Source organism: Centrocercus urophasianus, unplaced genomic scaffold, assembly GCF_019232065.1.
Source record: "Centrocercus urophasianus isolate 14NV4802_14NV808 unplaced genomic scaffold, USGS_Curo_1.0 seq_24, whole genome shotgun sequence".
NCBI classification, from domain to species: Eukaryota; Metazoa; Chordata; class Aves; order Galliformes; family Phasianidae; genus Centrocercus; species Centrocercus urophasianus.
This window is the reverse complement of record NW_024884800.1, coordinates 2788043-2808904: the sequence shown is the minus strand read 5'-3', so window position 1 is coordinate 2808904 and position 20862 is coordinate 2788043. Positions and strand designations below refer to the sequence as shown.

Below are 20862 nucleotides of genomic sequence, written 5' to 3'. Positions count from 1 at the left end.
AGAGTATCCTTTTGAGATTCTGCCATTTCATTGTCCCATCTTAAAAGGTTTCTCACTTCCACTGTTAGTGTAAGCTTCTACTTAGCTTTATGGAGCTAACAGTGAAATGAAGGCTGTGAGTCTTCCAGATGCTTGAGAACAAATGTTTTGCCAGCTTTGAAGAAATGCTGGGTGGTTGCTTTGAAAAACAAAATAATGGAACGCAGTAAATTCTTGTTCTTTAAATACACAAAAATAAAGTAATGAAATTCCGTAATGCCTCTCCTTTTGATTTTTAGTGTCTCAGCAGATGAAGTGAACTCTCCAGTGTCTCCATACAGCTGGCAGGTAAATATCCAAATGCAAAAGGTTTGTTTGCTTCATAGCTAAGTCACTTTGTTTCTTGCCGAAAATGTGTTAATTTGGTTGCTTGCATATATAGTGTACATGTAATTGTGGAAAATGGAAAACTTTTCATCAACTTTCAGACAGTTTGACTCAAGTTGTGTAATGCAAGGCTTTTTAGGGGGTATGGTAACGGCTGTATGATTTTGAGACTGGTGAGATAAAGTTTGTTTTTTGAATTTATTTACATAAACAATAAGATGATGGCAAATCAGTAAAAAAGAAAGAAAAAAGTATAAATAATTTGAGTTATGTATGTCTTCCACTCCATGTACCTCCTCCAGTCTTGCATGACACAAAATTGAAGTGAAACTGTAAAGGGTACTTCATTATTTTTGGGTCTTAATCCATCAGTTAATACAGTTGCTGAATGGCCGAATAATTTAATAGAAATGAATCTTTCAAAATGTAGATACTCTGTCTTAGCCTCTTTATGAATTGGTGCCTTCAGTTTGTCCACTGGTTTCCACAGAGCAAGCAAACATATTTATTCTTACTGTAAGAATGAATTTCCATTAACTGCCTCTGTCGAAGTATTCCATTATGCAACATTCTGAGGAGACTTTTATACTGCTGTCTGGTGTTTGTAGCCTTTTGGGTGACAGCAGTATGCAAATTCTTCTTATATTCATCCTCTTCCTGTGCAGTGAATGTTCATACTGAGAGATGAGATGTGCTGCTGGCTAACCACAGTTCTGACCGGCCCTTCGAAGTTATGTATGGTAGCATTGAAAGGCTTCCTAACGTACCTGTGAATGTTAAGCTAGTGCAGAAAAGTGTGTTGTTCTCATAAGAATGATTTTGTAGTTCCTTTATCTTGTATGAAGTGTATTTTAGCATTTCAAGTGGTTCATTTTTAAGTGGAGAGTTGATTTCTACTAGAATTCCTTTTGACACTTCCATGCCTTAAAGCTACGCTGTGGGAAGCCATCTGTAGTTTATAATGATTTGTGATAATGCATGCAAGGTGTATTTTATCATCTTGTGAAGTATTTGTAAACTTTTCTAGCCACTGGAAAACCAGAAGGATTCAGTGGACGATCAGCGCTGGCCAGAAACACAGCCAATAATTTGGCAGAATGAAGAAAGGAGGAGAAGTAAACAGATTAGAAAAGAGTATTTCAAGGTAATACATGGTGTGGGTAATTACTTTGTATTTTTTTTCTTTTACCTTGTATTGCTTGGGCTTTTGCTCCTTTGCTTTGCAAGCCATGCAAGGTTGGAAAGGACCTTTCAGAGCATCTGTTTCAAAGCACCCTGCTATAGACAGATTGCTCAGAGCCCCATCCAGTCAATCTGGCTCCAGTTTGAAGGATTTCATTTTCAATCTAAGGAAAATGTGCTTTGCCTTTTCTTGCAGCGTGGTTACAAAGGATATACATGCATTTTGGTTCTCACTGCATGTTTGCTCTGTATTGATTTTGCTGCTGCAGTGAGTATCATTGGTCACTAGGTGTCAGTGTCTGCTTGTTGCAGAACTGCTGAGAAGCAGCAGCACTCAGATAAAATGTGCTTTTACACATAGTAGAGGAATAGGATACTTCTGATCAGTGCTAGGTTAAGATCTAATTAGTAAGTTATGAAATCAGTTTCTTGGGTCTCTACCATCAAAGATCTTTATAAAATGATAGGGAATTTGAAAGAAAGTAAGTCTATGGGGGAAAAAATAGAGCATGCTTTATAATCGAGATACTTCCTTGTGATTGAAGAAGCTGTTGATTTTCTTGCCCTTGGGAATTTAGAGTTTTATCCTAACTTGAATTCTAGTGACCCCTTTCCAAGGTTTGCATCCGTTAATTAACTTCACACTGCAGTCTTTGAGGGGAAGGAGGAGAAAATTCTCAAACAGAATCCTGCCGTTTAACTCATTAATCTAAGCATGTTTAGTAAGCATTCATACAGAAGGTTTGCATTGGTTATTTATTATCACTTCAAAAAGTGTATTTAAATACTAATAGTTCTGAGCTGGTGGTGGAGGCAGATACCTGAAATTACATTTCATATAGCTGTGTGTCTCAACATGCTTAATTTACTGATGTATAAGCAACAAAAAGTACTGTCTCACTTCATTCTCATCAGTTTCATTTGCAAAAACAAGGCAACAAGTAAATGAAGTGAACCCTTTCATCCATGACAAATGTGGGGGGAATCAACTAAACACAAGTGAGCTTCACAGCTGTTCTGAGAGCCAAATCAAAGTACAGTTCATAGTGTCCATATTTTCTTGGCAAAAAGAGTGCATTGAATAATGTCTGTAGTGCCAAACATTAATGAGTATCTTAAGAGATGTCATGCCAAGCTACTGCAATGGGTGTTATTAAACCAGGAATAATTTACTTGGCTCAGAATCCAGAAGTATTAATAGAGCATCTTTATTGTATAATCTATATAGTTTTATTGCTGCAATTGTTCAGTGCAGCTAAGGATGCCTACGAGAATCAGAGCTCTTCTTCCTTAGTATGTCTTTGAAGCCTGGCCAATATTTCAGATCTTTATTGTAGTGAATATTATTGATACAAGAACTTTTACCATCTAAGACAATTTTATGAACCCAAATGCATTTTTGTTGGGATAGTTTATAGTTGGATTGTAGCTCGATCTAAGCAGAAATTCTGCTTAGCATACTCACAAGGGAAAGGAATTGTGAAATGGTTAAAAAACCTAAATGCAGAACTGGCTGAAGGCCTGCATAAAAAAGTAGTCAGCTGTGGATGTCTACAGGGCACAGAAAATTAAGCTTTGGCATATAAACTCCCAAAGTAATGTATTTCCTTGCAAACACACAGGAGATATTTCCCTTGAGATATACCAGGGATAACCTGAAGAAGCAAAATGTCCAGACATAAATGTGTGTAACACATCTGTGTGTGACCCCAGGACTACATGAACTGCATACATAGGTTCCCTTTCAAAAACAAAAGAAGTCATTCAATAACTCTTGAAAAGGCTTCCTCTCAGAGGAAGGCTGGCATCTTAAGTGTTTCATTAAGACATAGAACTTCACCTAACAGAACTATCGGAAGTTGCGTATTTGTGAATGTTTAGAACATAATTTCAGGGCAGTTTTGTCTTCTTAAATTCTTCTAACTGTAACTTATGGGCAGCCTTAAAAATCAGATCTCTGAGGAGAGATCCTGAAACTGGATTCTTCCATTTCCAAAGTCACACTCTTAATCTGTCGTGTTTTGTATTGTATCATAAAAGCAGATAGTGCAGCCCCATGCACTTCAAGCATTGAGTTTTGTGGAGGCTGAACTCTTCAATTCTACCTGTATTTTCCTGTTTATTTGTGTGTTTCCTCTGCATGCAATGAAATACATTTCTTTTCCATCCTAAATAGTGCTTTTGTAACTTTCTTGCTTCAATCTCTCCCTCATTTCCGTTGCACTTCTCAGATAATCAGGAGATGGGGACAGGAGCAATGTGCAAAATTTCACAGACCTCCTGTGAAAGAGCAGTGTGGCCTTCAGTAGGTAAAAGTATGTGATCAGGCTTTGCAGTTGTAAATGAAATCCATCTTAAAATTGCTTCTGCAGTGTATGTTTGTATCTAATGCTGAAGGCTGTCAGTTACTGAGGTCTGTCTTCTTGAATCAGATGTTATATGCAGTCAGAATTCACGTTATAAAAGTATTTCTGAAATGGGTTTGTTCTCATCAACATACAGAAATTCTGGGTATTCCTGGGTAGCCTAGGAATTGGGTGTTCCTTTTGTCTTCTTTCTCCTTCCTTTGATTCTGTAACGTGTTCTTTTTCTCGGTAGCTTCAAAAGTAGTAACTTCTGAATGGTGTCAACCCATGTAGTTTGAAGGAAAACCATGCTTCCATTTTCATGTTGATAATTCTGTGTGTTTTGCAGTATAAATCTTCCAGGAAGAGTTCAAGTGGAAATGAAAACGATGAGGTAAGAAATGGTGATTGTGTGAAATGCATAAGAGAATTGTTTTATTTGCCTCTTATAAACACCAGTGAGCCATGTTTATGGAACAGCATGACATTGGCTAGAGTTGGTGCAAACCAACTTTGCTTTCCCAAGGCCATAGCAGGAATACAATGAAATAAATATACTCCTATTTGGAAAAAAAACAGCCAAAAAAACCCCAAAATTGTGTAGTGTGGAAAAGATATTATAAAGTATTGTTCTACATTAGTTTTCTTAAGTAGTGTTTCCTACGTTACATGTCTTTAAATTCAGTTTCTACCAATTTGTGCCATACTTGACAAATGTACGTCTCGTGTATTTTGTATTTCATTATTTCATGTTTTCTTGTTAAATCATAGTTTTCATTTTATAATTTCATCTCTTTGGTTTCTTTTTAGCAAGACAGTGATAATACTAATGTGTCCCCACAGTCTCCTGTGTCGTCCGAGGTACAAGTTTGTGGCTTTGTTTTTCACTCAGCATTTTTTTTGTGCACATTGCTCGTGTCTCCAGGTTTGCCATGCAGACATAAAACTGCTAGCTTACTTTAGAACTGGAATTAAGGCTATTTCTTTGTAATGAAGGGTCAAAAGTAGAAACCAGAGGCATAACGTGTTGTGTTTTTTTATTTTTACCTTTGCAACTGTCTGGTTGTCCCTAGGTTATTATTATTATTTTTTTTAAATTAATTGCTATGTAGGAAGATGCATTACTTTGTCTCCTTTATTCTCCAAATGAAAGCAGCTAATGAAGATTAATCCAATTTGGTGTATGAAGTAGTTTTCCCTTATGCATTAGCTGCTCAGAGAGGTTCAAGTAAAACTTGTGGTTCAGTTTTCAGTACATTGCAGGGAACCCAGAGGTACTGACACTGCTGAAGTGGTTTCATTCTTAGGATTTCCTGTCATCTGTATGATGCTGCCTTGCAGCTTCATTCATCGGTTGTGTTGCTTTATAAGTAGCATCTGTGTAGTCTCACTGCACTTGCACTAATCTCCTAAGCTGTAAACATACCATACCAAAGAGAAGTGTTTCCAGCTAGTGCTGATATGAAGCCGGAGTGGGATGAGTAGAACATCTCCCACACACAATGAAATGCACTGAACTAAGAATTTCTCATGTGTGTACATACCAGATTGCTGAGTACTTTCTCTTAGTTGTTTCTCATGTCACAGGATATCTTCATAATTGAAAACAAACATTTCTTAAAAAAATCAGTTGCAAAGATATCTGCGTTAGCGTGCATCTGCATTAGAATTCAGTTAACAGAACGGTTTGCAGTTGTTTAAGGTGATTGAGAATAGGTATTAATCTTAGAATAGATTTTAGTTTATCTGGTGCTGATTTTTCTGCCTTGGTAAGATGAGTTTACTTCTATTCCATTTTCATTGTAGTATCCATTTCTGAGAAGTGTTTTACAGTTAAACAGAAGGGCTAATTCTGTTCTTTTTTAGACAAGAATAATTTAAATGCTATTTTGATGGGAACAGAAGTTAATTATTGCAATGAACAGAAGAAAACAGACTTTTTCTCTCTTTTTGACAGGATTATGAAAGGACTGATAGTAACACTCACGGTCCGTTTGGTCTCAAACCAAGGTCAGGTAAGCTACCTGAATGAAAACAGGTTTTCATTCCCCAGGCAGGAGCAGAAAAGGACACCAGATGCATGCATTGGAATGAATACAAAAGGAGGACACAGCACATCATTTCACTCAGTGTACTTACCACAAGCATGGTTCTGGAAAAGACATGGTTTGCCAAAGCAGCTGTCCAATAATTGAAAGTTCCCAGAGCTGCACAGTCACTTTAACTTCACTGATTTATTTTTTGCATGTTTAGTCATGGTGAAAGAACAGGGAAACAGCGTGCAGTTGTTTGTGAGACATGATGAGGCAACAGGGTTTCAAGAGAAGTAGTTTTTTGTAATTTGTCCCGTGAAAGGATGCATGGAGCACAGCTTTGTCAGGAATTGCATGTCTTGGTGCCTTATTGTGCTCTGACTCTTCCAAAACTCTGCCCCCAGTTGCATCAGACTAGATTATCTAAAGGCTTTCAGTTTTCTGAAATCCAGAGTTTCAGAATATCCACAAATACTTTGCTCTTACAGTACTATTTTTTTTTTAAGGTCCATGAGAATATTCTATGTCAACAGTATAAGACATAATTTGGCAAAGCCAGTCTGCAGTCTCATTTCCAGCTAACATAAGTTAACAATCTTTGTGCTTTTTTGTTTGTTTGTTTAAAGAAAAGATAACCTGACATTTTCTGTCTTCATGGTAGTGAAATTTGACTGCTTAAATGTTAACCTGTGAGCCCTCATTAGCAGTGTGTGGCTGAGTTCATACAAGTGTCACCTTTAGGGTCCTCAAATCATTTGTCATTTGTAAGCAGCTCTTGAAACGCTGTGCCAAACAAGATTGGCTTGTTGCATATATAAGGGCATGATTGGCTGTGCACATCTGGAGTGATCTGTGTCCTAGGCTGTAGGAAGTTGGGGTTTCATAGAAGTTAGGAGGCTTGTTAGTTCTCCTTTGCCAGTACTGTATAAAATCTAGTTGTTAGGCTTTCTGAACATGATGAATGAAGTGAATTGCAGTCAAAGTATTTAAGAGACAAGCTCTGAACTCTTGGATAAGATTCTTGTTCCTTTCTTTAGCCTCCATAAAAATATTTTCAAGCCTAGCTTGCAAGATAAGCTTGCAGAAGTACAGATAGAAACATATACCTTAAGTATTTGAATAGTGAAGTCAATTTTGTGTCCATATTTTGATGTAATGCACTTGCAGTTAAATAAGATGATTTATGTTTTATTTGAAGACTGTCTCATGGACAGCATTTGTTACTTCAGGATACTGATGTGTCTCTTTTCTGTCAAGTTCCATAGCATGTTTTTCCCTGCTGTTATCCTTGATGGTAGATTTTACTACTGTTCTTAAAATCTGAATTCTGAAGGCTAACTTCAGTCATGTTCAATAGCTTTCAGCCGTGCAGCTCGCCAGGACTATGGAGCAATGGATCCTGGATTTACAATGAGGAGGAAAATGGAGCATTTAAGAGAAGAAAGGGAACAAATAAGACAACTTCGCAATGTATGTACTGTTATGTACTATGTAGGTGCAGTGCATTTTGTTTGCTTTGAACCACAGTTGAAACCTTGGTAGTCTTTTACTCCTCCTTCTAGTAAACTTCTATGTGATTTCAGCCCACAAATTCTGCACAGTAACAGCTGTGGAGGTATTCAGCCTCACATTTCTGCCTTTAAATTCTGTGCTTTCTTGTTATGAGCAGTGGGATTCAGCCTGTGGTTTTGAGAGCTGTTGTGGTAGTTGCTGGCTGAATGTCTGTGTCAGTGTGTGTGGCTGTCATTGAAAGGAAAAAACAGAACAAGCAAAGGGAATGTGATCTTGATGTGGAGTAATTGTGCTCAGTGAAGTATGAATTGACTCCACTTAACCCTAATATTAAAATGCCCTTTTAAAACTGTCTGCTTTAAAACACCTCGTATTTAAAATGAATAATTAGCTAAACAACTCACTCACGGGCTTTTTAACAGAATCTTGAATCAAGGTTAAAAGTAATCTTGCCAGATGACATTGGGGCAGCACTGATGGACGGAGTCGTTCTTTGCCATCTAGCCAACCACATAAGGCCACGCTCCGTTGCCAGCATTCACGTACCATCGCCAGCAGTGGTAAGTCATTTAGCTCACTTTTTTGCACAGTTAGCTCACTTTCTTTTTTTTTTTTGCATCATAATTGAAAACAAATTTTTGAAGCTGATGGCAAAAAAAAGTCATGTATGATATCTGCCGTATTCAATCTTTTTCAAGAATTATTAAATAAGGCTCAGAAGTTTCGTTGAAGAGCTATTTTCGTGTATTGAATCTGTATAATTAGTGTTCTGGTTTGTATTTTAGCAGCTGTTGCAGAATTTGCGTCAGATGTAAACAGTATTTCACAATTACCTGATGAAAATCCTCTCTTTACAGCCTAAACTCAGTATGGCAAAGTGCCGAAGAAATGTTGAGAACTTTCTGGATGCTTGTAAAAAATTGGGCGTTCCACAGGTATGGTAATTGCCTTCATGACTAACATCACACCAAAGGTATGTCAGTAAATAGAGCCTGCAGCAGGGCAAGCAGGTGTGGAGCAGTAGTGATTATAACACTGTCCAAGGAGCTTAAAGATATGAAAGGAAGGGAAGAGTCCTATTTCTGGCCCATAGCATTAAACTGAGGATGCTCTGTTTCCAGTTGGCGTCTAACAGCAGGAATAATACTGAGGACCCAATCTGTTAGTGCCTCCAGGAGTTCCCAAGGGGAAAACTGATAATTTCCCACATCAAGATGTTTTCTATGCAGATATCTAACATATGTGCAACTTCAGGGAGAATGCTTTTGTTACCCAGCTGGGAGAGAGTGAATGAAGCTTAATACCTATTCTACTTTATTTTACAGGAGAGACTGTGCTTGCCTCATCACATACTGGAGGAGAGGGGTCTGGTGAAGGTTGGCCTCACAGTTCAAGCTCTGCTTGAATTGCCCACGTTGAAAGTATCTCAACTTTCTGCCATGTAACACGAGTTCTTGGAAGCTCTGGAGCAGTTCAGCTTCCTACATAGGATTCCTACATAGGAACATCCAAGCCATCAAAAACTAATGTCTGTCCAGATGCTGTAGAGAGCCTTACTTTGGAATTATACATGAAAACCTTGGAGTCAGCTGATGTTAAAATACCATAACGATTCGTTTCCTTTTGTAGTTGGATGCACAAAGATTTTGCATCAGGTTCTCTTTCCATTTAAAGTTAAAACTTTAAGTTCAAAATGACCATTTAGCATCTCACAATGTTACAGTTAAATGCTGGATTTCTTTTTCTACATTGGAAACGGTTTTCGAATTAATTTAGAAGTACAAAACCTGATCCTCCTTGCTTGAATTATGAAGGTCAACTGTCTGATTTAAAGGCAAAACGAAAACGTGGCTATGATTTGATGGTAAAAACGCAGTGACTGATAGCTGTAATCCACTCCCACTCTCTTAGAAACCTTAACTTTAGTGTTCTTTCTTTTTATTTTTGCACTCCTGATTGTAACTTACGCACTTCCAACATTGCCAGTATTTAGTCTGAGTGTGTGGTGATGCAAAACAATGGGAAAAAGGACACTGAGTTTTGTTTTTTTTCCAGTCTTCTAGGTTGGTGCCAAATATTTTTTTCAGTTGTACTGTAGATTGTTTACATGTGAAGTGCCTGTGTAATTGATAACTCTTACTAGTCTTAAACATTTTTTGAGATTTCTTTGTTGAAAATAGATAAAATGGGAATTTTTAAATATTTTAATAGTTTTTTGTAAAATCAACACGTGGAGATTTAACTGATGCTTCACATTTTTTTGATGTTGGGTGTTTTAAGTTTGTTGCACAGTTGATTATGTCGTTATCTAATAATTAGAAAAGACTGTAAATACACTTTATTTATGATATTTAATTTGATAATACCTAATCATTTTTTTGTTTGTTTTAATGTATTGTTGGGTAAACAAAGCTGTCTACTTCTCTTTGCTTGGGACAAACAAATACACGTGGTGAGTACGAAGTGAGGATTCGTGATGCATACAGAGTAATGGAGGACATTTTGATAAAACTGCCAATATCTCAGGTTTATACTGTGAATCCCAGGACCTCATGTAATACTGCTCCTGAGTTCACATTACCTTTTTACAATTTGCAATGACCCACGATTGAGTTGAGGAATCTCGGTGTCCATCCTTGTCACGTTCACAGGATTTATTGTGCGAGTTGCATGAGAGTGTGGCACAGCACACAGATCAGTTTGCACAGATGTCACTGTGCCAAGCCGTTGGGTTTCTGAAAGAGTACAATTCCCACTGTGCTGCATTGTTTGTTTTTACCTTCTTTTTGTATTCTGAGCAGATTCTCAGTATTCTGAGAGCATTCTGAAACCCTGCACAGAATACACAGCTGAATTCATTTCCAGAAAGGCTGCACATCATTTGGTGGTTTTAGTAGCAGGTTGAATTAGTTTGTTGGATAGGTAGTTCATATATACAAAAAAAAAAAGCTTTGTCACAGATATTCTGTTTTAGGCTAAATTAATTTTGACTGAGGGATGTGTTTGCCTTGTGTGTAACAGGATTTGGTTCTGTCCTTTCCTTTAAGGTTTCACAGCTCATTGAAAAGCTGATGTAAAGCTGCATTTCCAACGTCCAAGTCTAAAATCTTTCTTAAACAGAATAAACGTGTGATCTGTAGTCCTTTGACATTTTGAAATGCTGTAGATGCTGTATCTTAAATTGGTTGTTGCATCACTCACATAGTACTCATTTCAACAACTTAAATTCAAAGGCAGTGCCTGTAATTCTGTGATCTGAGGTCATGCTAAGGCTAAAATGAGAAGGTAATGTGTTTCATTAAGCTGATTTCTTGTTGCTGTGTGCTGCAGTTGAAGAACACAACCATCCAACAGGAGTAACTCATTGTCTTTCAGTTCCATGCTGCGTGATATCTGATGGCTGTAACAGTTCTGTTTCAGTTTGTTGGCCATTGAATTGCTGGCTATGAATGGTCACTCCAAGTTTTTTGGCTTAACCCAATTCACACTGCTGCTTAATTGTCACTTAGATATTTTTTCTTGCTTTAAACACTTTCTATCCAAATACAACTAAACTTATCAATTTACCATATCGCAGTGTAAATGTTAAGAATCCCCTTGATGTAACGTACCAGATACTTACCAGATTTATGAGTAACATGATAACTGGATATGAAGTTCATGTCCTCATCTTGAATTGAACCTCTGAAATTGAAAACTACAGAAATAACCCTTTGTAACCACTCTAGAATCCTTCCCCATGAGTGGGGATAACTCTGCTTTGCAAGTCTTTGGACGTTATTATGGACTTCTCAATATGGGGAAAATAACTCCTGGTGCTTAGAGGATTTCCTCTTTAGCACTGCAAAAAATGAAGGCTTTCCAGTGTCCTTTGGAGCAATCTGAGTAAAGGTCTGCTATACCTGAATTTTGCTCATGTTCCTGTAGCCGCTTTTCCAAATAATACTCTGGAGCAGTGCTACCAAAAAATGATACACAAAATGAAAGTGAAGCTATGTTAAGTTTTCCTAATGAATTTAAGAATTAACTAAGAGTGCTTTTGTTATTGCAGTAGCTGTATGGCGTTGGCAATAATGTTGGCAATATGCTCTGTAAGCTGGAGTGAATCAGCTGACAGGGCTTCTGCCTGCCTGTATTTTTTTACCTGTTTTCTCTGTTACTGGATGCAGCACACGGATGCTTTTAGCAATAATGTTCCAGTTATTGTGGTCTTATAACAGTGGCATTGAAATAATAGCTGGAAAGGATGAGGACTTCAGACATTGTATTTTAGAAATGCTTCACATCTAGTTTATAATGCTGCCATTCTGCTGTGTTGGTCGGGGCTTGCTGGCTGTCCAGAAAACTGTCTGCATACATCTATCTGAAGGCCTTTCAAAATACAACCAAAAATTTAAATTATTCTAAAATACAGAATAATACATTTGGAACTATAAATGTCTGATGTGAATTGTTGGAGTGTCTGGATGAAGTCCTGGCTTCAGTGAAGTCAGTGCAAACTTTGCTCTTGGTTTCAGTAGAAGAGTTTTTATCTTTTTAGGCAAAATGTGAGTTGGGTGACACGAGCAAAGCTGCAGTGTCAACTTCTTGGCTAATGCAGTGATCTCTGGTTAACATTGTTACTGATTTATCTACTTAATGCAAATATTCTAATGTGCCATACAGTATTAAAATGGTAGAAAAAATACTCTTTAAGCACAGCTTTCGTACTGTTGGAAGGTCCGTCATCTCAGTATAATTGGGTAGTGGTAGGACAAGGGGGAATGGTTTTAAACTGAGACAGGAGAGGTTTAGGTTGGATATTAGGAGGAAGTTTTTCCCCCACAGGGTGCTGAGGCACTGGAACAGGCTGCCCAAGGAGGCTGTGGGTGCCCCATCCCTGCAGGCATTCAAGGCCAGGCTGGATGTGGCTCTGGGCAGCCTGGTCTGCTGGTTGGTGACCCTGCACACAGCAGGGGTTGGAAATGGATGAGCATTGTGCTCCTTTTCAACCCAGGCCATTCTATGATTCATCTCACTTTGCTGAGCTTTCTTATTACAAATACTTTATTGCTTAGCAGTGGTCTTCTCAGCTTAACATGAGGCTGGCCAAATTTAAACAAAATGTCTCCATTTATTTTCACTAAAACCAAATTTCCTTCTCCGTATTGAAGAGAAGGAGGAAGGGTTGGCATTATGTACTTGTGCAATTTAAGTATTTATTTAAGGAAGTAAAGTAGCTCTCGTGTGTAATACAGGCAGTCTGTCTCCAAAGAGGTCTCTGTGCCAATGCAGAGGTCAGGTGCATTAGTAATGTACCAAATCTCAGTCAAGCAGTAAGCAAGGCTTTGTTCAGCAATATCTCAAACCAACATTTATATATTTTTGATCTCAGGAGAGTGGATTTCAACTGGACACAGTGCGAGCATGAGGTTTTTGGAGGAGTTCTTGGCACTTTCTGCAGACAGGAGATGACTCTGTGTTGGTAAATGAAACTTGTTTTCCTCCCCAAATCAGACTAACATGTGTGTTCCTTTCAAGTGGTGCATCTTATTTAAACACTGACCCTTCCTTGGAAAAGCGAGCTTGAAAACCCCACTCCTCCGCAACGCACACACAGCCAATGAAATATTTCCTGTTTACAGATTACCCTTTTGAATTAAAATGATAACAATAATAAAATTCTGCTGATCTTGATTGTTAAAGTAGAGGGAATGTGATTAACTTGGTGCCGGATTAATCTCCCCCTTACAGGAGCAGTTCTGCCTCCTGTGTTATTTATGCAATCAACTGTGGCTTTGCTTTATTTGCCTGTAAGTATTTCACACAGTGCAGCTCTGACAGTGTGCATCCTGCAGTCCTGGTTGCACACTGTAGTTGCTCCATTTCTGTTTTTTGGCATTTCTCTGAGATAAAAAGCAAAGGGGATTGCCATAAGCAGCACAGTTTCTCTGGAAGGAGTAAGGGTTGATGTAAACGTGATATCATCAGTCATTTGTAGTTCAGATGTTTCATAGCCAACTAAACTTTCCAAGAAGGATTTTTTTTTTTTTAAATACTTTTCTCATCTGCACACATCTTAGAATACTGATATTCAAACAGACCAACTCTCAAAAGCCTTTCCAGGATTTGTTTATTCCCTTAACAAACATTAGAGGAGAAGAATGGTTTGAGCTGACTGCACATTAAATGGTTTGGGGTACTTTCCATTGCCTTCAGTGAGAGCAGAGTTTCCCTAAGTAGTTTATAGTTTTGTAAGTGACACCACAAAGTCAGGCATTGAAAATGAATTCTTGGCTCTAACAAGGACTTCCTTGCTTATTTCAAAATTGTGTGAAATAAGGGAAACTTGACTTTCTCATCCCCTATTGTAATTATCTGAGGGCAGGTTATGAAACAGCCAATATTTGGACGTGGCCACGGTGATGCTTTCTCATCTATTTTTTATTTTAAATACGAAGGAATCGATGAAATCTTTCCCGAATTGCTACATATGTTGGTTGTGCCATTCCGGGCATGACATCTCCCACTGGTCTGTACTGAAACCTTTTCTGAAGATTGTGCTCTTCACTTGAAACATGTTAACTTGGCTCTGTTTACTGAACTGAAGTGTTCCAGTAAGCATTGCTGCAACCGTGGGGTTGATTTCCTTGTTGCAAGGGTCGATGTCTCTTGCACCAGCAGTAATGCAAGCTCTCAGTGCTCGACAGGGGCGCGTGGAGGCACTGCAGAAATGTTGGTGGGTTACATTGGGAATTGTGTGAATACTTTTTACTATGGTGTGATGTGTAGAACGAGGAAAACGTGTTTTGCTTTCGGTTATCACTCGGTATTCAGTTACTTTATTTTGTCATTTGTGATGATAGAACTCAGAAAACGCAACGGGACCGAATGATCAATATGTAAACGTGTGCAGGACGGGGCGGAAGCAGTTCTGAGGCACAGTTGGAGAGTGATCATTTAATAACAGATGCTTACATTGTGTATATATACTTAACATCTATTTGATAGCGCGTTTGGATTAATTTTGCATTTCCTGTTCTTGTAAAGTGCGTTTTCCACACTTCTGAAGATTGTCTACCTGTACAATAGTGTATTCAGTGTTTTTTCAGGACTTCCATTGCCGCTGGAGCTTCCAACATGTATATGTTTCTTTTGAAGAAATTTTCCTTTTTTTTTTTTTTTTTTTTTTTTTTTTTGTAAATAGTTTTTTTTTTTTTTTTTTTGTTTTTGTATTAAAATTGCATGGATAAAACCCACATTTCCAAAACCAGTGTACATATACTCTGTGTATAAAATACAAACTGTTTCATAACCTTCGTGTAGGCAAGTTATTCCCTTGGTTTCACTTCGGTCTTTCTGTGTTCTGTCTATGGTAAATAATGACAGTTTGTCTGCTCTTTCAGAGGTGTCTGCTGTTGTTTTGAGAGATCACAGAATCAGAATCACAGAATTGTAGGGGTTGGAAGGGACCTCCAGAGATCATCGAGACCAACCCCCCTGCCAAAGCAGGTTCCCTACACCAGATAAGCTGCCCGGCTGCATATCAAACAAAAGAAATGGTAACTCCCATTCCGTGAAAATACAAAGGATGTATCTTAGGTCTTCTGGTTAATCAACAACGAAATGGATAAGAATATGTCAATTAAGATGTTTACATCTTAATTCAGCTTGGAAACTCCTGCTGATGGAGGTGATCCGCTTCCCTCCCCCGCTCTGGGCTGGGTGGAGCAGTAGCACAAATCACCCTTTGTCTCCTATGTAGTCATTAGGTGCCAGATCCAGCACGAGGGAAGCAGATCTGCTGGTTTTGCCAGTAGCTGTTGTTAAGTCAGGTTACACCATTGTAGTTAAAATGCACTATATGACAAAACTGATCTTTTTATTTTTTTTTTCTCCCTGAATTTCTCTCTTTGCACGCAACTTTGAGGTTTTGCTATGCTGAGTGAGTGTTAGAAGGTTTTTTGAGAGAGCTGTTGCTCTGTGATACTAATTGGGGTCGGAAGGGACCTTTAGGATCATGTCGTTCCAACCCCACTGCTATAGCAGGGACGCCTCCCTCTAGCCCAGGTTGCTCACAGCCCCATCCATCCAGCCTGGCCTTGAGTGCTTCCATGGAGGGTGATGTTTACAGCCTCCTTGGGCAACCTGGGCCAGTGTCTTTCTGCACTTGCATCACCCAGCTCTCCTGTGGTGGGACTCTTTAAAGCAGTAACTGAAAAGCAGCGTTGCTAAAAGTGAGCAACATCCCTTGATGAATACGTCTAGGCAGTTGGATTTTTAATACTGTTTTTCTTTTAACTAGAGCTGAAGGGTTTGTTAGGTTTCATTCTGAGTCTGTTCAGCTCCCAGTCCTGAAGAAAGCTCTCCTCTTATAAACAAGCATTCTGGCTCTGCAGGGGGAATGACCACATCACTCGTTGGTCACCTGCATGAGAAAAATCACTCTGCAATAAGAGAAGTGCCAGCAAATAATTTCCATAAGACGCTCTGAGAGAAATGGAGAATTCATTGGGGTTTGTTTTTTTTAGTATAATTTTTTTTTTACATTTGAGATTAATTTCTCATAGCCCTTCCTTGGTGTCCTGCTTGCACACCCATTGCACACCTCGGTCTTTGCCTGCTGTTTTGCTGTGGTTAAGGCTCTTGGCTGTGGCTGCAGCCTTGTAACTTTCCTGCCTGAGAAATGTCTGCACCTGTGGAGGTAGAACTGCAGTGCCCCAGGTCAGCATTGCTGCTCTGTTGTTCTTCAATTGCAGAGCTGTAAGAAAAGAAATCCACTCCTCCTCCTTGGATTCACACAAGTGTTCTGGTGCTGCCTTCAAAGCATTAATGGGTGGCTACAGCTATTGCTCTGATGGCTGTTAGAAGCCATTCCAAGAATGTTATCCAAATGACGTTCATGAAGCCAATTTGCAAAAAAAAAATGTAATTGGCTTTTAATTAGTCCTCATTAATAAAGGAAATCTTGTACTAATAGTATTCTAATTATCTAGCTGAAGAGCAGCTTGTGACACAGACTGTTTATTTAGAATCCTTTTGCGGTTTGTTTGTGCAAGACCTACTCATCTCTTGTAATAAGTATTAATTTATGTTAAAAAGAAGTTGACATTCCATATAGGTATGAATTCAGAAGCAGAGGAGGCCTTGCTCTCTTTGGCCTTTTGCTTTTGATCTCCAGCATCTCTTGTTCTCTTGCAAAGCCAACAGCAAACACTGTGTGACGTGGCATAGCCTCCAAAGAGCATGAGCTGAAGAATATCTGTTGAGAGAAACCCTCCCAAGCTCCATTTGTTCTCCAGTTCCAAATAAATCCGAGTAAAATAAAGAGGAATCTCTAGAACTTTCAGCAACATCATTTAGAAACGGGTAAGTGGTCTTGAACTCAGTTACAAATTCTATTTAGTTTAAAGCTATTCTGCTCCTATAATCAGTGACTGATGAGTTCGTTATATGCTGAAATGGGGAGGTCGTGTTCTTGGTCCAGTGAGATATTTATACAAAGATGAAACAGATTCTTCAGTCAACACTGATAATCTTGTGATGTTGGCTCAGAAACATAAACTTGTATTTCCTGGGAATATCAGTTAGCTGATGGTTGCATTGTTTCTGGTGCAATGGCAGGGCAGTTATCAAACCGCTTCCTGTCCTCTAAATCTCTTCTTTTGCAACCTTCAGTAGTTAGAACTACTGCACTTGGATTCCTTCCTGCTCCCCGGCCCCAGAAATCCAGCTCTATTTCTTACTTTGCATTCTTTTCTTTCCACTTGCTTCCATACTTTGTGCTTTCCTGTCAGTCACTGAAGGAGCACACATGGCATCACTGGGCCTTTGATGTGCGTCTGGGGACTTCAAAACTCCCTCAGCAGATCTTTAACTTCTGCCAGTGATTTAGAAATGGCCTTGAAGGAGCAGGGTCAGGTTGACAGGTGCTCTTTTGATTAACTTGTATTAACATTTTCTTTGAAGTTTTTCCATTGTGAATTTGGTAGTTCTGTTTGATACCTCAGTTAAAATGGTAAGCTGTGTATTTAAGGCCAAGCGCTTGATTCTTTCCAGATTTACTTGACAGTGCTGAAGTTATTCCTTGTTGCAAGCTCACACACATGAAAGCCAGGCAGTGCAGGTGGGTCCAACATGCAGCTGATAGAGTCAGTGAGGTTGGAAAAGACCTCCAAGATCACCAAGTCCAATCCCAGCCCCACCATCCCCATCACCATGTCTCTCAGTGCCGCATCTCCACTGGGTGGCATGTTTCCAACCAGCTGAGCGTGCTCTGATATCTCAGAAGGTGGTGAGGCACTGGAACAGGTTGCCCAAGGAGGCTGTGGATGCCCCCATCCCTGCAGGCATTCAAGGCCAGGCTGGATGTGGCTCTGGGCAGCCTGGTCTGCTGGTTGGTGACCCTGCACGTAGCAGGGGGTTGGAACTGGATGAGCACTGTGTTCCTTTGCAACCCTGGCCATTCTGTGATTCTGTGATCTCCAACATGGATTGATGTGAAAATGCGTCTCTGTTGCTGGTTAATTTGTCCCATGTGCAGAGATTTCAGTGGAACAGAGTCTGAAGGGATTGCCCCATGTTACACTGTTTAGCAAAGCTTACAGCTTTGAGGGCACAGTTCATGTAAGGTCATCCCATGAAAAGCATCCACGGAAAGCATTGATAAAGGACAGATGTTTTTAAAAATGAGAGTGGGAAACCAACTTCAAACAAAGGCAGGCATTTGAAATTGCACTGGTAAGATGTGAGAAGTGAATTTACTTGCCTTTTTTGTCTGGATAGCAGCTAGCTCAGTGTTCTGTTCAGCCCTCCACTGTGTAGCTGTGATGATGTTCTGACCTCAGATGAATGTTTTCAGTCCAGTTTTCAGAATGTTTTCAGATGTTGAAAAAAGATGAAACCTAAAAATATGGGAAAGCTTTTGGGTTTTTTTCTTCTTTTTTATTTCTGTGCTTGATAGGGTGTAAACTAGGGAGCCAACAAGACACAGATGCTGTGGGATGGAGGACGAGCCAAGGCGATTTCCTTTGTGAGCTGTTGCGTGTTTCCTTCCCTTGGGGCAAGCAACCTGCAATGCTGCATGCCCCCAGCATCCCCAGGCCTCTCCTTTACTCAAAGCAGGGTGGGCACAGGGCTGAAGCAGCAGTTGTCTGTCTGTCTACATTAGTGAAGATGCAGCCATTTCAACCCTTTTCCTACTCTGGCACTGTACCTTAATAAAGGTTTCCAGTATCAAATGTGTTGACCACAGTTCCTAGGCTCCTATACACCAAAGGAAAAGCAGGTTTGTTCTCCAGTAGCAGGTGATGAGGCAGGGGAACATGTGAGTGGAAGCAGAGGTCAGGCAGCCTGTTCCCAACAGCACTTCTTCAAACCCTATTAAAATTCATAATTAACTCTATCATAAAGCAATTCAGGCAGAGCCAATGCCCAGCTTGAAGGACTTACTGGGAACTGTGACTTCATTAAGAAACATTGGCAGCATAGCCCCAGGGCAGGCTGTGCAACTCTGGGAGATGCTTCAAGAGAAATCAGGGCTTTGAGATTAATGCTCATAATTGGATTAGGAGAGATTGTAAAGTCACTGCTCACTCACTGGGAAAGGATATTAGGAGAGCATAACTCATGTCCAGAGGAGTGCAGGCTGCTGTACCCACCAGCTGAGGATAAGTCCTTACAGAAGCAAACAAACAGCTGAGATGCTTTCATTAAGGGTTGATAGTGATAGGACCAGGGGGAATGGTTTTAAACTGAGACAGGAGAGGTTTAGGTTGGATATTAGGATATTAGGTTGGATATTAGGAGGAAGTTTTTCACCCAGAGGGTGGTGAGGCACTGGAACAGGTTGCCCAGGGAGGCTGTGGATGCCCCATCCCTGCAGGCATTCAAGGCCAGGCTGGAGGTGGCTCTGGGCAGCCTGGTCTTCTAGTTGGCTACCCTGCACATAGCAGGGGTTGGAACTGGATGATTATTGTGGTCCTTTTCAACCCAGGCCATTCTATGATTAAAATAGAAAATTTCTTTTCTCCCACTGACTGACAGCCACCTTATGAGTGGCACTTGGTTAGCACATTGATGAGAGACTTGTTAATATCTTTCTTAATGTCTGTTGAAGTGTTTTTTCTTATGTTACACATCGTTAAAGCATCACTGAAGAATGACTCAAACATTGGGGGGGCTGCTCCGGAAGTAATGCCTCCTATTTTATTATATTGACACACAATGTCAGAAGTGGATGTTGGTGGGATGGCGGTAGAGACTGAACCTTCCCACCAACAATCCACGGCATTTATTACTGCGTGACAGATGGTAGCAGAGGTGTCTTCTGACCAAATGGTGCATGGCATGAAAATGCAGAGGGAATAAATTTGTGCCATTGAAGACCCCAGTGCAGAAAAAAATGGCACCCACTGGCATTCATCGATGCTGAACGTTTCTGGAGACCAACCAGGGGACGTGGCACAGTGAGATGGTGAGTGGTGAAACATCGTGCAATGTAAGTCACCTCGGTCGGTGCAGGTTTTTACAAGCATGGCATGCAGCTCTTGTTCATTGCTGGTACATGAAAATGCACAGCTTGTGGTGATGACTGTGTTGAAAAAGGGTGTTTTCTAGCTGAGAATTCACTCTGCCAGATAGTGCCATTGTGCTCTTTGTGGCTGTTGCAGTTTCCCTGGAAATAAACAGAAAGCATTGCTTTCAGAGTGACCTATGTACAAAGTCATCTCTTGGTAGTGTAGGGCAACTTCAGTTACAGATCACAGAACCAGTGAAAGTCAGAAAGAGAGCAAGTAGGAAACAGCATTATGATTTCGGTCTCAGCCCATCGCTCCCACAGGAACTTCTGCTTTTCTCAGTCAGTAGCCTCAAGGTATCAGGCTATAGCTGAAGTGGTAGCTGACATTTTCATGGGCACTTTTTATCTAAGCAGTGTTTGAGCTGGTTGAGCCCCACCTGTGAGGTGAAACTGGGCCAGATGCTCATGCCTCCTGTTGACTGATCTGCTATAAAGCTATCCCAGCTTTGATCTCATTTTTGGCAAGCAACGGTTGCTTTTTAGCTGCCCGAGCATGAGCAATGCTGTAGAACTGCATTTTTAAAAATAAGAACAATGCCTTCCTCTCAGTTTCCTCATTTTGTTTGTGGGTTTAATCTTTAATGCAGCCTATGAGAAAATCAGCTTAAATTAAGGTAAAGTGCAAAGTTGTGCAGCTGATGGGCAGCATCCCTGCATCCTTCCGTAGTGCATAAGGGACTTCAGGCGTGGGCACCTGTCACTGTGTGCTTTAGGACCTCAGCCTGCACTCATTCCAGGGACAGGGCTCTTATTCAGGCCAATATGGGCATGGGGACACACTCAGTTTTCAGTTATGGTAAACCTTGGAGGAGGTGGCTGCTTGGTGCTGAGCCCTGGTTGCTCGGCCCAGTGGAAATGGAGGCAT

The 20862-nt window shown here is 40.0% G+C and overlaps 1 protein-coding gene across 3 annotated transcripts in view; it reads left to right on the top strand.

Moving 5' to 3' along the window:
• The window catches only part of LRCH2 (leucine rich repeats and calponin homology domain containing 2), a 37361-nt gene extending 26289 nt beyond the window's left edge, over window positions 1–11072 (top strand). For all 3 annotated transcript variants that reach the window (XM_042825324.1, XM_042825323.1, XM_042825325.1), the window contains exons 13-21: window positions 279–327; window positions 1394–1510; window positions 4243–4287; window positions 4704–4754; window positions 5851–5908; window positions 7284–7396; window positions 7861–7998; window positions 8296–8373; window positions 8764–11072. In XM_042825324.1, the coding sequence (XP_042681258.1) occupies window positions 279–327; window positions 1394–1510; window positions 4243–4287; window positions 4704–4754; window positions 5851–5908; window positions 7284–7396; window positions 7861–7998; window positions 8296–8373; window positions 8764–8883 (769 nt within the window). In that variant the 3' untranslated portion in view covers window positions 8884–11072. The remainder of the gene's footprint in view (window positions 1–278; window positions 328–1393; window positions 1511–4242; window positions 4288–4703; window positions 4755–5850; window positions 5909–7283; window positions 7397–7860; window positions 7999–8295; window positions 8374–8763) is intronic.
• The last annotated feature ends 9790 nt before the right edge of the window (window positions 11073–20862 follow it).